The following is a 16,983-nucleotide window of genomic DNA, read 5'->3' on the forward strand; positions in this document are numbered from 1 at the left end:
TCTAGTCTAAAGGTGAGTAGTAAGCATACAGGTGCTTACTGCATCTTCAAAACAAATCACAGGGGACCAGGGGCCATGCATGCGTCCGTGAAGTGTGGCGTCGACAAGAGATATAGATTAAAACGTCCACGTAGGATGTGACTTAGGCTAACACCTACAGCACATTTCCTTGATCACACAGTGTGTGACACAACAACGAGTCAGGAACCACAGCAAGCTCCGACACTGGTCTCACCTCGATGAGTCAGGTTGAAAAGAAGATGAACACTTCTCTTTCTTAAGTAGTTTTCAGCTGTGAGTGTGAAGTTGTGCATTTCTTGGGAGTCTGGAGGTACTTGCCAGTTACACCAGCTTTTGTGTTTACAAAGCGTCTTTTTCCCAGAAAACCTTGAAAGAAAAACACACCCAAAACAATAATTTCAGGGTTTCCACTTCTGTCAACGCAGATCTGCAACCATGTACCCTTGGGGCACACTTGGTGGCTTTCAAACTGGGTTGCACACAATGGCACTGATCCACTTGCATCAACAAATACCACCAAGGAAGATGTTGTTTCAACAACTTCCATTTATGTGGTTAAAGGTTTATTCGGTTTATGTAGCGATGAATTGCTGACTGCCCACCCCCAACATGGGTGGTGAGAATACTCCTCAATTTATTTAGAATATTCTTAAACAGTTAGAAATTAGATATACCCAGATCACCAGATGGAACAATTTACACCTCAAGATTCACCATTAACTGTTTTTATCATTTTTATGCTACGTTTTCCTTTCATGGAACTCAGGTGAAAAGCATTATACAGTTGTGACCGCTTAAAGACTTCTTTCTGACTCTGGTAGGGTGGTTGTAAACTATTTCTTCACATTGTCTGTAACATCTAAATGTGACCCTTATTGTTGGCACAAGAAGGGACCTGTCAAGAACGTAATCAGAGCCAACTTACGATTCAAACAAAGTGTAGCTTTGGGAAAGCTGTGTGAGCAAGCCAGCGTCGCTCCCGGGAGCCCAAGTACAGTTCAAAGTCTTCAAGTCCCGGGTTTCACAAGAAAAATCCTTGGGCTCTTCAAATACTTCTGGCCACACAAAGAAAACAGATGAAAGATCTAGTCAAATCCCTTTATTGAAAAACAAGGAAAATCGGAAAAGCTCCCTTTGGGTCTGAGGCCACAGGGCTGAATGACAGAAGGATCACACTGGCAGCTCCAGAAGGTCACGTGTCAGGTGCCCCATCTTGGCCCCTTCTCTTCCTTTCCTTGTTCTTTTCTGAGGCATCACTGGGACGGGGACCGGTGGTAGTTCTGCGGTGAGCTGCGCTGTGTCCATGTGATGGAAGTTGGACCCCCAGTGCCTGCTAGTAGGCGCTCAACAAGTCGCCAAGTGTCAGCCAGAGTGAGTGAGCGAAAGAAAGAAAGAATGAATGAATGGAGTCAGTGTTGCCTGCTGCCTCACTGTGGAAGCTGGGGCTTGCAGAGAGCCTCAGGGCTATTATGCTTGGGATGCCGGGAAGTCAGATTTGGGGAGCCATTAAACTCAGCAGCAGGGAGTGGGAGTTCTAAGGACCCAGGCAGCCCCCGGAGCCACTGAGGCTCTCAGAGGCTGTTCCAAGGGGAACAGCTGCACCAGGTGTCTGGGAGCCTGGAGTCTGCCCCTGGCAGCAGAAGCAGGGACCCGGTGGTCAGAGATATTGGCCTACCTAGCGAGCAGGGGAAGGGAGGCCTCCACACAAAACACAGGAGGCCAGCGGGCATGTATGTTCACACAGACCTACATAAACAATAAAACGTTCCCTCTCCACTGGCTGCCACCGACGGAGGCACCTGACACTTTCTGCACCCACCTCAGAACAGGGATGGCCTCCATTTGCCGAATTCCTACTATGTGCAGCTACAGTGTCGGGGCCAGGCCCCGTCCGTGTTCATTCACCCTCAAACAACCATTACTGGGCCCATTCACAGAGGAGGAAACTGGCTCAGAGAAGCTAGGAAACTTAGCCAACGTGACACGCCCAGGTGTGGGAAGATTTAAAGCCAGGTCTCCTGGGCACAGCACTGGCTGCCTCTCCGGAGTCGTCTGACCTGCCATCTCTCTCCCCACTGTCCGACTGCAGCATGGCTAAGGCGAGGCAGGGCCCTTCCCAGTGGCCCAGGCCAGGACCTGAACTTTCCCTCCTTTAATACTCTTGGTTTCTAGGAAGAAAATGGTTCATAAGGGCAAGAAAACAACAGGAAATCCTGCAAGTACTGCTTCAGAGGACCTTTGCCAGAGTCGCTCTTAAAAGATTCGGGAGACAAAAGAACATCCAGGCCACGAGTGGAAATGTTTACTTGTCTTCTGGTAAAGGACATTCTAGCTACTCCATAGAAATGGGAAGAGAGAGCAGAGAGAACGTACATACTTACTGGATACAAAGAGAACGATGCCTTTTATAACGTCTCCTCGGTCTGCCTTACAATAGATATTTGTCCCAGTCTCTCTAATGAAAGGAACGTTCTTCAAGTGGAACACACAGACGTTTGGATCAAGTTGTTCTCCATGCATCCGTACGCCTTCCAAATAACAGGATATGTTGTTTTGATGGCTCCTAGAAACGTAACAAATGGTGACATTGGAGCCTTCTTCCACCAGCTTATCCTTAGGGAAAACGAACAATGGATCGTGTCCAAGAGAACTCTGTACTACAAGACAAAAAAAAAGACAGCTCAGTTAGAACATCACTCAAGTCAAACCAGCCCCTCTGTTCTCCCTTCTCAACAGATAAATTTACCTCCTCTACCTCCTGGAGAAATAGGAGCCTAGATTTCTAGGCAAACCATTAAACTTGGGAGCCTGCAGAAACGATCCTTCCCAAGATGGCTCCTGTGGTCACACGAAAGCTGCTGCTGGACAAAGACAGCACGTCCTGTCACACTGGGATTACCGGGTCACGGCTAGAATCTGGCTAGGACAGCGGTAGCTGCCCTCTACGGACCGCAGCCACGAGGGAGGATCTGCATTCAGTGGGCTGCACATGATCTCATGCCATCCTTCCCCCCTCTCATCACCGCCACAGCTAGGTCTGAGCCCAAGCTCAGCAAATGTGGCCAAGCCACATTCACACCTGCCAGGTCTGCCCATCCCCACGGCCATGTGTCCCTCTTCATTTCTTCTCACCTTCTCAAAAATGCCAGTCACTCAAATATCTCCTGTTCCATTGTGTCCCCTTCTGTATGACCACCAGTGTATAAAACTCCTCAGGTGTCCCGCATTGTAAGCCAACTCGCCATCCTCCCCATGCTTCCCTCCAGCCCACTCTGGACCTGCTCCTCCACGGTCAGCCTCCCTGAAGGAGCTGCCCCTTTCTAAGCGCTCGGCCCCATTGCTCCTGCTCACTCGGCCCACTGCCGTCACTGAAACTGCCACCAGCAACATCACCCACACCCTGTAGCCTGGGCATAGGAGCGCTCTTAAAGGTCCTCAGGTGATTCTAATGTGTAACCGTGGTTGAGAACCAGCGTTTGGGGGTTAGGAACCATCAGTTAGGCTTTCCATTTGCTCCTGAGTAGTTTGGAGGTTATAGTTTTGAGAAATCTAGTCTATCTTATCAAAGTTGTTACTACTGTTGTTCTCTCTCTCTCTCTCTCTCTGTTTTTATTTTAATCTCTGTTTTTCTTGTGTGTGTTCTCTTTCAACAGTTGGATGTGATGTGAAGAGGGCGGTCCCTGGAGCCACGCTGTCAGGTTGGAATTCTGGCTCTATCGCGAAACTGGCTTGATGACCTTGCGTGGGTTCTTTAAACTAAATGTGCCTCAGGTTCCTCATCTGTGAAGTGGGAATAAGACTAATACACATTTCAAAGGACTGAGTTGAGGGCTAAATGAATATGTAGACTACTTAGAATATGACTAAAATGCAGATTTAATTCTATTACCAGTATTAAACTAATCACTAGGCTACTCATGGGTTAATGTGTTATCAGTTTGACTTAATAAATTTGCATGAACACTTAACATTCCTGTTCTATTGGCAGGAATTTCAGATACTCTGGCAGGGTATATAGGTGGAGAGAGAGCCAAATGCCTTTGCTTTAGAACCTGCCTATAGTTCAAATGAAGCATAAGAAACTGGAGAAATCTACTCTAAATCTTAATTATAAAAAAATAATTTATCAAAATTAAGAGATAATGAAGACATATTTATCCATAATCTCATTACGCAAATGAAGACCCGATTTTACTTTTCCATATTTCACCCCCTTCTCTCTACATCAGGCATCTTCGGACTATAGCCCTGGGCCAACTCCAGCCTGCCATCTGTTTTTGTAAATAAAGTTTTATTAGAACACAACCATTCTCATTTGTCTACATATTGCTTAGGACTGCTTTCATGTTAAAATAGCACAGCTGAATAGTCCTAAGACCACCAAGGGCTGTAAAGCCTAAAATATTTCCTATTTTGCCCTTTACAGAAAAGCTTCCCAACCTCTGTTCTGGATGCATACACATTTTGTCCTATTCTAATAACAACATGTGCAATTTATGTCCTGCCGTGTTTTCTTAGCATTGCCTGTGTCACGTGTTTGGAAAATGAATATAAAGGTGTCTGAACTTGCCTAATTACCTCAATGAGCAAATTCTGAGGCAAAACCATAGATGTCTATCTCCTGGTGGCAAGTTTCACACCCACAGTTTTTAGTTCCAAGGGAAGACAAAGAAAAACAATGTCCTTTTTCTACCCAGTCTCCTCAAAAGAGACTTCCACTATTTGACTATTGATCCCCAAATAATATTAAATATGAAACACTTTAATTCTTTTAGCACCTCACTCCTTACCATCTACCTCCTCCCACGAAGTCCAATTGCTCCAGAACCTCAGCTCGGGGACCTGGGCGTCATCCACCGCACCCCTCATTCTCACAGAGTGTTTTGCACATTCCAAAGGCAGCTGGGATTCCCAGCTCCAACGCAGAACTTGGTTCCGCTTCACAGTGGTGCTATAGTTCTCCTAGAAATAAAGAGAAAAACTTGGAAACATGGAGCGATGCTGCCCTGGAAAATGGCTTGACCAGTTACCCCAAAGCGCACACCTGAGAGCCCACCGAAGCTCCCAACACGCACAAGCGTAGTTCATTCCCAATCAGCCAGTCACCCCTGCTCCAATGTCTCAGCAGCACCTGCCGCAGCCTCCTGTCCTTTGAGAACTCAGCTCCCGTGCCCTATGGTCATGTGGAGGAAGTGAGAGAAAACTGAAGCTACTTACGTCTTAGGGGAAGAGAGCAGAGTCAGAAGGTAGGCACCGTGCTTGTCACACAGGCCTGCTGAGAAAAATTTTTGCAAACTAGAGAATTGAGTCATTCTTTAAAAATAAGGAAGACCAGGGGCGTCCGGGTGGCTCAGTTAAGCTTCCAACTTCGGCTCAGGTCATGTCATAGCTGGTGAGTTCGAGACGCCCCTTCCCCACCCCTCACCCCCCTGCCGTCAGGCTCTGTGCTGACAGCTCAGAGCCTGGAGCCTGTTTCGGATTCTGTGTCTCCTCTCTCTCTGCTCCTCCCCTGCTCACACACTCTCTCTCTCTGTCTCAAAAATAAAATAAACAATACAAAATTAAAAAGTATAAGCAAGACTAATGAGTATTTTTTTAACATTCATTTTTAGCCAGGGTCGGATCATGTTGGCCAAATCTCAGTAGAGAGGGCAGCCCTTCATGGCACCCAGGAGTTCCACTGTCAGAAGCAGGTAGATGGATCTCCATGAGGCCCGTGGGCTTTGTTTGTCTGTTTTCTGTTTCGTTTGGTTTTGTTTGTCTGTTTTCTGTTTGGTTTCGTTTGGTCCCTTATCTTTGTAGACCTGGTGGCCACAGGGACTGGATCCTCTTCTTTGAGCTCCATCTGTCAGAATGTCAACCACACAGGAATGTCTTCCGCTGTGGGAAGCTTGCCCACATGGAACGACAACTGGTGTTCCCCCACAGCCTTTAATCTTGACCTTTCTAAATTACTGGTATTTTCATTCTCTAATTCCATAGGCTTCTATGGCTCCTGTAAACCATCTACAGCCATAAACCCCATGTAAACCCAACCTACCTCTCCCTTGCAGGAATCTCTCTGGACACAGTGCTCTACCTTGCACTTCGGGAATAGCTTTATGCTTTTCCACCTCAGCGTTTCCTCACACAGGGCCCCTGGCTCGGGTCCCCACTCTCCCTGCACACTGTGCAGGCGCAGGATGCACCCAACCCAACCTCTCCTGAAGCCCTCCTGTACACTGTGTGTAGCTGCTGGTACTTCATCTGTCCTTGTGTCCCTGGCTCGAGCGTGGCCCCAAGACCGCAGGGACTGGGCTTTATTCTTGTTCACGTCCCACACGGCTCTGGGCACGCATGCTCCTCGGTGGGCCCCTCCAGGACACCGGCTCTCGGCCCCCACAGCTGGGTGACGGGACAACAAACACCTGCGCTTCCTGCGGAAAACTGAGTCTGAACCCGCATGTCTAAGGGCCAAGTGCAAGCCCTACAATCAAGAGGATGGGGCAACATGCATGTCACACACAACCTGGAGCTGGCAGACCTTGAGGCCTGCCCTCCACTGATGCCTTCTTCTCTTCCCAGGCTGCCAACCTTAACCATCACCCTGGGCAGAAGCCAACCCAGTCCTGGGGTGAGAGTACCTCAGTCCACCTGGGCGGCACCCGAGGGTGACCGTGCTCATCCTCTATGCAGGACTGGTGAGTTACGGAATGTTTCTATCTCGGTTTATTGGGATTGTTTTATCTCTAAACTACAAAATATATTTTTTATTTTTTATTTTTATTTTTTGTGATTTATTTATTTTTCAGAGACAGAGACAGAGTGTGAAAGGGAAGGGGCAGAGAGAGAGGGAGACACAGAATCTGAAGCAGGTTCCAGGCTCTGAGCCGTCAGCACAGAGCCCAACATGGGGCTTGAACTCACAAACCGTGAGATCATGACCTGAGCTGAAGTTGGACGCTTAACTGACTGAGCCACCCAGACACCCCTATTTTTCATTTTTTTCTAAAGTTTATTTATGTATTTGGCGGGGGGGGGGGCAGATAGAGAGAGGGAAAGAGAGAATCCCAAGCAGTCTCTGCTCTGTCAGCACAGAGCCGGACACAGGCCTCAAACTCACGAACCACAAGATCATGACCTTAACTGACTGAACCACCCAGGAGCCCCTAAAAAAATATTTTTTAAATATAACTTTTCAGGTCCTGATCTATGCAACTTCTACTATTTAATATGAGCAGTCTTGAGTATATTTTGTATTGTTTAAGAGCAACTACCAAAAACAACAAGATTGTATCCATAATGGAGACCCTGCTGTCAACAGGCCACAGTCTGGATTTTACCTCCTTCTCTTTGAGATTTAGCCTCTTTTGTCGTCTCCATTGTCCCCAGCCACTCCACGCACCTCTCTGCTGGACCCACCCCACAGCCCGCTTCATACGGGTCACACTCCACCTCTTCCAGCTTCCCCACCCGCAGCCAGAGCAGACTTTTCAAACACGTCCAACCAGACCCTGTTATTCCTCTCCTTATGGCTGTCAGGATAAAACAGGAGAAGTGACCATGACCCCCAGTGTCCGGTGAGGCTCACCCCTGGGTCACGCCCGCCCCCAAGTGCTCAGTGTTTTCGGGCCTGGGAGCTCACAGCCCTTCCCTCTGGGCCTTGGCTCAGACCTGTGGGCTCTTCCCAGAACATTCTTCTCCACCCTCCCTTCTACACTAGCTTCTAATCCTGTCTCTTATTTTGGCTCAAACCGTCCTTTTTCAAGTTGCTGGAGAAGGTCCGGCCTAATCCCAACCCCTCAGAGACCTTGTCAGCTGCCAGCATGGCGCTTCCCACATTTAGGACACCCTTGTTCCTGCGTTTACCTCCTCATTCCCGCTCAGCGCTCACAGACCTGTGCCTTGAGTTAATGGCTGGACCCAGGCTCCCAGTCTCCAACGACCCGCTGAATGATCTCATCCCTTCATTAACATGCTGTGGGCTCTATTTCTTTCAGACGCTACTTGTGTGGGTTCTGTCTAACCACAATTTGTGCTGTGTGCTGTTTAAAGACTCGCAATGCAGGAGATAAAATTTTCCTTGAATGCATCAATTCAGTGATTACCAAAAAAAGAAAAAAAAAAAGTGATGAACTGTGTTTGGGCTGTTTTCACCAATTGAAGCAGCAAGTTTCATTCGGCCCCGGCAGACACCGGTAGGTCACAAGAAACTGGCACACGCATTGATACGGAAGTCCAACTGAGGCCACCGACTGGCTCCTGAGGTGCTCGTGGAGCCCCGGCCGATGGCTCCGGGCCTCCTTCTGGGCTGGAGCCACCCGACTCTGCCTTCTGCCACTGCCGGGACCATAAAGCAAGTGGCTGGACGGGCTGAGAGCAGAGCCCGGCCCAGGGGAGACCGTGTAGAGCCCGTGGCCGCCAGCAAGGCTCCGAGCGGTCCGCGCCCTCTGGGAGGTGGCTCAGGGGCCCTGGCCCAGCTGTGAGCACTTGGGGCAGGGGGCTCTTGCTAGGCCTGATTAGGAACAAGACCATCTGAGGCAGGAGTCCTAAAAGCTGCTCCTTCTGCGCATGAATGAAAGCGTCCCGTCAGGCTTGCATTACAGGGAATGGCCTTTCGAAAGGGAGATGGCGCTCGAGACAGAAGCAGACCCCCTTTGCTGGCTTTCTTCCCCTGCACTGGAGGGGGAACCTCATGTCTTTCCTTGACTTTAGGCCTGCGAGGTTCAGACAAGGGCTTCTCACGGCATTGTTGTGGGACACAACGGCCACTGACGTCCTGGGGACTGTGTGTGGCCATCATCGCTGACCGGGCACATGGGTGAAGGAGGGCACTGTGTTGACTCTGTCACCTTGAGTAGCACAACAGACCTCTCTAGGCCTTGGTTTTCTCCTTCCCCCCCACCGTTAGGCTGACCTGGGTGATATGGGGACAATACCTTGGACAAAGATCTTGAGTCTTAGTAGTTACAGAAGTAGGTTTCACAAGGTGCTTTACCCCGAGAAAAGAACTCTTACACGAATCAAAGGTGAAAACAGGTATGAACAACTGCCTGTTAGGAAAATAGAAAATGGAACCCAGTCCGTCCATGGTCAGTGTCACTTCTGCTAGTAGTGTGAGGTACTAGTTTTCCATAGATTCTTCCAGCATTTCTCCCGAATTTCTTTTTCTTAAACAATTAGTCTCAATATGACCTTTGCATAATATTTTACTGGGTCCAACTCAACAACGAGTGAGTGTATCCATCAAAGATATACAAATACAAAAATGATTAGCATGAGGTACAACAGTGGGAAGATGTACCGACGGTGGGCGGTGAGCAGCTGTCCATGAGCATTACTGTTGTTTAAAATCAGAACACCAACGAGCTTTCATTCTTGGTAGTTTCCCATGGACGTGTGGAATTGCAGACCTGGTATCAATCCTAAATTCACAGAGTCAGAGTTCTATTTAATTTAGGCCTCTCACTCAGATCTCAAATGCAATCACGAATATGGAAAGTAACTGGAGGCTTCAAAATTAGTGGCATTTATGGGGCACCTGGGTGGCTCAGTCAGTTAAGTGCTCAACTTCGGCTCAGGTCATGATCTTGCGGTCTGTGGGTTCGAGCCCCGCGTCAGGCTCTGTGCTGACAGCTCAGAGCCTGGAGCCTGCTTCCGATTCTGTGTCTCCCTCTCTCTCTGCCCCTCCCCCCGCTCGGGCTCTGTCTCTGTCTCTCAAAAAAATAAGTGTAAAAAAAAATTTTTTTTAAATAACATAAAATTAGTGGAATTTATACTTTACTAAAGGAACTAACCATTCTGTACCCTGTACCCATGCCTCCACTGCCTGAGAGAAGATTGTCCTTCCACTGAGCAAATGGAGGTCCCCAGCAGTGACACATCCCTGTGTTTCCCTTCAATTCAGGCAAATTCTCTGTTCCCCTTCAATGAGACAACATTCCATTGTATTGTCTTTCAACATCCCATGATAATGAACGAACATGATGTATGTGTAGATTAGTTAAGATTCCCTGGACCATAAATGGAAATTGAAAGAAACCACCAAAGTGTCACAGTGCACTAGATGGAGAAGCATCAGCTAAATGGACACAACCATGATTTGAACCAAGGCAAGTGAAAAATCTATTCCAAGGAATTCAAAGGTGAAGAGATTGTGAAAGTAAGGATTCTCACAATTTAATCTGTTGTAGAAAAAGCCCCAAGTGAGGCAACAAAGAACAGCCTGCGCTACTCTCCAACATGGCAGATCCATGAAGAACCTCTTTCTTTACTGGATAGAAATGTATTTCGGCATGGTATGAGCAAAGAAACTGACAAGAAGAATGTTGCCAAAAAATTATACCTTATTTAGGAAAATCTCTGGTGGACAGGGAAGAGGAAAGAGGTTGACCTTCATGGGTTTTTGGAATCTAGTACTCATAAGGACAGCCCCAAGAGCCTTCTTAGGGGACAGGGCAGAAATGAAGAAATAATCTATTTTCTTAACACATCTCATCCAACCTACTGAACCAAAGATGTCATGCTACTTTGTCCTCTATCCTCTTAACTAAAAACACAGAAAGGTAATTGTTTAGGAAAACCATTTTGTGTTGCTAAGTGTTTCCATATTGGGATTTTTGCAAATGTTATAAAAGACAAATCACGGTGTCAGAAAAGGAGTTTTAAAATGTTGAGCCAGAAAGACCAAAAAATACTTACCACCCAGATGACATTAGATGTTTTAATTCTACTGATTTCTATCTGAAAAACCATTTTTAATTCCTGATGATAAGCAAGGTTGTGGACACTCCATTGTAAATGCAAACACTGACGTGCAGAATCGATGGAAACTTCCAGTGATTCAGGGGCCAATGACAAGGGTTCAGACAAGACTGAAAGACCAAAACCAAGACATTTAATACAAACAATGAAATTTAATAGAAGCACAACTGAACAGTCACAGATAATAAACTGGTCAATATCACCATTGTTTAGTTTTGGAAAATACTGCTCACATGTGCACCTTAGAATCAGACATCTTAAAAATCTGTAAGGGAATTTAGAAGTCAGTTGGTAGATGAAGAAATTAAGATCTAGATAAATGAAATGGTTTGCTCAAGAAGACACAGCGAGTTACTAAACTGATAAACAGTAAAACAAAAGGATATTTTATTGGGCAATCCAACTGGTTTAGAAACTTCTAGCAAGGCCAAATAAAGCAAGAGAACTCTTGGCTATAAATGTCGTATTTCTGGAAATCAAAAAGAATTAGCTCTCTGAAAGTCAATATTTTATAGTTTATTAAAAGACTATGAAGTGGGAGCACATCCTATCTCTAGACATGATTACTTATGTGTCAATGCACTAAACTTAAAACACCTCTGGCAAGAATTTACTAAACTCTTTGGATGAGACCAGCAAGGCAGTTAGTGTGACGTAAAATAATTGTGACAACATTCTTAGCTCAAGGAGGGAACACAGCTGGAGAGGCACAAGGGGCTCGGAATAAGTAAATCCATGGAGAGATAAAGCAGATTGGCGACTGCTGGGGCTGAGGAAGGGAGGAATGCGAAATAACTGCTTAATGATTATAAGGCTTCCTTAGGAGGTGATAAAAATGTTCTCAAATTACAGAGGTGATGGTTGCATATTTTGAATATATTAAATATCACTGATTTGTTCACTTTAACCATAAAATAATTAATTTTATCTTACGTGAATTTCACTTCAATAAATTTTTTTTAATATATGTGATCATGATGATGTTCGAATAATACAGAAATTGAGTCCCCACCATCCTACCAGGTCCATGCTACCAAATCCTTTCTCTCTCCATTGCCAAGTTTGAATCCTATGTTTTTCTTGACCTTTTTCATACACTTTTTAAAAATACACTGGGGGCGCCTGGGTGGCTCAGTCGGTTAAGCGTCCGACTTCGGCTCAGGTCATGATCTCACGGTCTGTGAGTTCAAGCCCCGCATCAGGCTCTGTGCTGACTGCTCAGAGCCTGGAGCCTGTTTCAGATTCTGTGTCTTCCTCTCTCTCTGACCCTCCCCCATTCATGCTCTGTCTCTTTCTGTCTCAAAAATAAATAAACGTTAAAAAAATCTTTAAAAAAAAAATACACTGAACTATACATTCCATTTTGTACTTTTCAAAGTACTTATGTTATTTTTTAAAAAGCTATAGAGGGGGGTGCCTGGGTAGCTCAGTCAGTTGAGCGTCCAACTCTGATTTTGACTCAGGTCATGATCCCAGGGTCGTGGGATCAAGCTCTGTGTCGGGCTCTGTGCTGACAGCACAGAGCCTGCTTGGGATTCTCTTTCTCCTCTCTCTCTGCCCCTCTCCTCTGCCCACCCACACACACACACACACATTATCTCTCTCTCTAATAAAAAATAAAATAAATAAATAAAAAATTTTTAAAGAAAGCTATAAAGGGAGGTAAAACTACTCTATTTCTGGACAGAGAGGTTGAGTGATTTTAACTTGCTTTTTTATACTTTTCTGTATTTTGTAAATGTTCTTCAGAAATATGCATTACTTTCAGAGCCATATGTTAGGTTTTAAAAGAAATATTTCTCTAAGATAACGGGTTCACTTCACTATGATGACACTTTCAGAATGCATAATTTAGCCCTGTAAGTCACTTTGCACCAAAAGGCTGGGCACCAGTCACTTTTCCAGTTTTCTTTCCCACTGAAAATTAATAAATTGGTATTCTGATTCTTCTTTTTTAATGTTTATTTATTTTTGAGAGAGAGAGAGAGAGAGAGAGACAGATAGAGTGTGAACGGGGGAGGGGCAGAGAGAGAGAGAGAGAGAGAGAGAGAGAGAGAGGAAGACACGGAATCCGAAGCAGGCTCTAGGCTCTGAGCCATCAGCGCAGAGCCTGAGCCTGACGTGGGACTCACAAACCATGAGATCATGACCTAAGCCAAAGTTGGACGCTTAACCGAGTGAGCCACCCAGGTGCCCCAGGAAGGAGTATTTTTCATAACTGTGGCACCAGTAGCCCCGGGGAATGCCGGTGCCTGCTAAATCATCCCGTCTTTCCCAGCCCTCATTGCATCCTGTCTGCATAGTGGTTTGTTGCCGTCGGTCTCACACTCTAGATTCAAACTTCCTGGGGGGGAGAGGCTGAGGCGTAGGCATCTCTGGATGGACTCTTGTCCCCAGCACTTGGCACAACATCTTCTCCACAGGAGACGCTGACCTCAAATTAGAGAGACCCAGGATCTCCACAAGGGCTCAGGAGCGTGACAAGCACTGGCTCACTAACACCTCTACCCGGCCTTGGCGTTCTCTTCTCCTCAGGGCTGCTTTTCTAAGCCCTTGTTTGAGCACTGATCGCAGCGTGCGGAAATAGCCTCTCCTGTGTCCCCGCCAAGGACTGGGAGCTAAAGAAGGGTGTAACTGAGTCTTACTCAGCTCACTGAAACCAAGACCAGTAACGCACCTGTCACAGTGTAGACACCATGACCGCCTGCTGAATGAATGAGTCAACCACCAGCATCAACTCTTTTTCTGGAAGCTCTAGGAAGCTATCGCATGATGCTTTAGGCAAAAGAGGAACACTATATGGATGTATGCTATCAGTGAGTGTTGAGTGACTCAGGTAGTTGAGAGACATCAGTCAGAAATAATTTGGTCAGAAGCAATTGAGGACTTCCTTAGGAAAGAGTGGGAAATGTCAAGGTAAAGTCAGAGAGATTAAGGGACCTCAGAGATTCTTAAGTCCAACCCCATTATTTTTCAGGTGAGGAAACTGAGGTTAGAAAAAGGGAAGGGACTTTCCCAAGGTCACACAACTAGACCAGAACTCAGAGTTCTTGGCCCTTGGCCCAGCTCTCTTTCTATAACGTGCACTGGAATGGGGCCAAGAAGGGCAGACTTAGCGATCAGACAGGCCCGGGTTTCATCACAGACTCTCCTCCCACTTTCCCCACCCAGCTTCTCTGTCTGGCCCCAACACTACTTAAGAAAATAAACCATCATCCATTTACAAGTTGGGACATCACACAGCCATTAAATATAATGTTATTTCAGAAGAATATTTACCCTCAAAGGTAAAAACCCTCATCATAATGTTGTATTGTTCGAATAAGTATATAATAAAGTTTGTATTACTAAAGTATACATACTTCACCCATACATACTTTCATACTTTTCCTATATTTAAGAAATTATAGAACCTTCCAGCATACATACTTATACACAATATACATACTTTATACATAGTTTAATAAGTATCTATATAGTATAAATACTCCCAGTATACATAGTACCAGTTTACTTCCATAAAAAAATCTACGTATTTGCATCTCCATGTTGGTCTGTATATACTTGCACGAGAGAAAAGAAGAAAATACAACCAAATGCTAGAGTCGTGATCTCTGACTGAAGCAGACATAACCCAGGGCTAACTGGAAGTGAGTCTGGGCTCTGTCTCATTGTTCGGGAGAAGCTAGGTCGTCTGAACCGGAGTCTCAGACCCGAGCCTGGCTGGGTTATCGGGTGGGAGATTTAGCAGATACTTGGCAGATGCAGCAAAGACCGAGACAAGAAATCCAAGCAGTGTAGGTGGGGACAGGAGCAGGAAGCTGGCAGAGCAGGCGAGCTGAGCTGAGAAAGCTGGAAACACAAATAAAGACTGGTGGAGAGAGAAAGAGGTACATGCACGTCTGATCTAAATAAAAGAGGCTGGAAGTGTGTTTTCTTCACCAGAGTCTCCTCTGAGAACAGAGTGTGTTGTAAATGGAAGGCACACAGTCTGTTGTCGTTGGATCAGATAATGAGACTTCACTAGGGAAGTGAGCTGTGCCAAAAGCCTGGAATTAAATGCCTAGGATTTCCTGGAGAGCCTGGAGTGGGGGTGTGGTTCTGTCTGGGAATCAGGGGCTCTAGCTGGGCCTGAACCTTCCTATGGTGTGGACCACCCACTCAGTCCAGTTGTGTCACGTTTAGCAAGTAAGATAGAGTGAGGGGGACACAGACTACAAATGAGAAGTCCTAATTCCCGTCTTTCAGCTCCAGATTATGGGGTATTATCAACAAACTACGAATTTCAAGAAGTCAGAAAAGTAGCATCTTCTCATGTAGCGTGAACCTAAAAGAAACAGACCCAGACCCAAAGGATATCAGAGAACTGAGCTATTATCAGAACAAAATCTCCTTTTTATTTCTAAATATCTTTTCACGGAGTTTTAAAGGAAATAGAAAAATTCTATGGGTATTTCTTGAAAACATCATTTTCATGAATCGATGGAAAGGAACTGTGTGAATAATCACTCAGAGCATATGCCTGTGCTTTGTGTTACAAAGGGAGTATAGCAAATAAACCCAGAATGAGGAAAATGTAAAGCTTTGTAAAATACAGGTGAAAGCAACACAATTTTTTTTAATGTTTATTTATTTTTGAGAGAGGGAGACAGAGAGAGAGAGAGAGAGAGACAGAGAGAGAGACAGAGCATGAGCAGGGAAGGGACAGAGAGAGGAAACACAGAATCCAAACCAGGCTCCAGGCTCTGAGCTGTCAGCACAGAGCCCAACACGGCTCAAGAAGTCGGTCGGACGCTTAACTGACTGAACCCCTCAGGCACCCCAACAAATGTTATAAACCAATAGACTTGCTCACGCTTGACTGTCAAGCTAGTTCAAAGTAATATACAAAATATTTATAAACATTCTGCAAGTGTTGAATTCTTATTGACGAGATTTACAAAGTTGGTATTTTGAAAAACCCCTTCATTGGGAGATGAGCTAAATAACAAATACCATTTCTTCATCCATAAACAGAATTTCTTTACTTAGCATACTGTCTTGCAGCAAAGAGCTGCTCCGTGAATGCAGCTGAAGGACATCACAACTTGTTCTAACCTAGTGGCCAACACTGGGCTAGTCTGCCCCGTCTCCACATGGCAAGACGCAGAAGGAATTTCTCTGGCAATGGCCACGTAGAGTGTCTATACCACGAAGTTCTGCCAGATTAGATCCACTCACAAGTGCCTCGACGACCAGTGCACTGACCAGGAAATCAGGGTCACGGTGTGGCCGATTACAATGAGCAATGAAGACCAGGATAGTCAAGACTAAGGAAACCATTACTCCTCACCAATTCCAAGTGATGGAGTGAACGCCTCACCAATTCCAGGTAATTATCAAAGAAAAGAAGACTTGTTACACTTTTCTCCAAAGCACCAATTACCTTGGTTTTTTTATCTGTTTTTTTTTTTTTTTCTTTACCATTCTTTCCACTTCTTACCTTCACTCTGGTAAGTTTTCAAGGACAGCAATGCCAAGAGGAATGTTGTCTGAAAGGCTGAAAAGAGAGCCATAGGTTCTGGTTTTCTGAAAAAGATAAATTATACACAAGGAAAATTTTATTCAATTTTCGCTCTGAGCAGGTTTCTTTGACCCAATTGTGGTAGATGATGGTATTAAGGGCTCCCACTCTCCTCTCCTCCCTACGTCCATGCCCTTTGTCAGGTGAGTCTGGAGTTCCCCCTGCCCCGCAAAATAAGAGTGTAGTTCCCTACTCCGTGTGACTTGCCCTGACCCATAATAAAACAGAAGCAGTGGGGTGCCAGCTTGGAGCCTAGACCTCAAAATGCCTTGTGTAATTTTGCTTGCTCTTCTGTGTTTCTTTGGCACGAAAAGAGCATTTCTGGGCTCCCCTCCTGGACCCAGGAGGAGAAGGAGCAACACGGGAGGCAGAACTGAGTCACCCCGGGCTGCTCCCCCAGGGGCCAGCCGAGCTCAGCCAGCAGCCGGCCAACAGCAGCCGATCCCTGGGGCAGGAGCAATGACTGTTCACAGCGAGCGTGCCACTGAGGCTGTGTGCCAATAGACAAGTGACCTACCAATTTCTTCAGGCCAAGCGAAGGTTGGTAAAGAAGGGTCAAGCAAAGAAACAAAGTTAAATCTTAAAAAAAAAAAAAAAAAAAAAAAGGACCATGGTCAGAGAAGAGCTATATTTGAATTGATTACTTACAAAGGAGT

The 16,983-nt window shown here is 45.8% G+C and overlaps 1 protein-coding gene across 4 annotated transcripts in view; it reads right to left on the reverse strand.

Moving 5' to 3' along the window:
• Nucleotides 1–16,983, reverse strand: part of OSMR (oncostatin M receptor) — a 54,785-nt gene that overhangs the window by 23,301 nt on the left and 14,501 nt on the right. For 2 of the 4 annotated variants that reach the window (XM_042996217.1, XM_015543508.2), the window contains exons 2-7: nt 16,247–16,332; nt 10,702–10,874; nt 4,812–4,983; nt 2,403–2,678; nt 947–1,106; nt 236–387 (exon numbers count right to left, since the gene is read on the reverse strand). In XM_042996217.1, coding sequence (XP_042852151.1) covers nt 236–387; nt 947–1,106; nt 2,403–2,678; nt 4,812–4,983; nt 10,702–10,874; nt 16,247–16,319 — 1,006 coding nt within the window. In that variant the 5' untranslated portion in view covers nt 16,320–16,332. The remainder of the gene's footprint in view (nt 1–235; nt 388–946; nt 1,107–2,402; nt 2,679–4,811; nt 4,984–10,701; nt 10,875–16,246; nt 16,333–16,983) is intronic. The other 2 variants (XM_042996239.1, XM_042996235.1) reach the window with 2 other exon arrangements.

The sequence above is a fragment of the Panthera tigris genome, chromosome A1 (genome assembly GCF_018350195.1).
Source record: "Panthera tigris isolate Pti1 chromosome A1, P.tigris_Pti1_mat1.1, whole genome shotgun sequence".
NCBI lineage: Eukaryota > Metazoa > Chordata > Mammalia > Carnivora > Felidae > Panthera > Panthera tigris.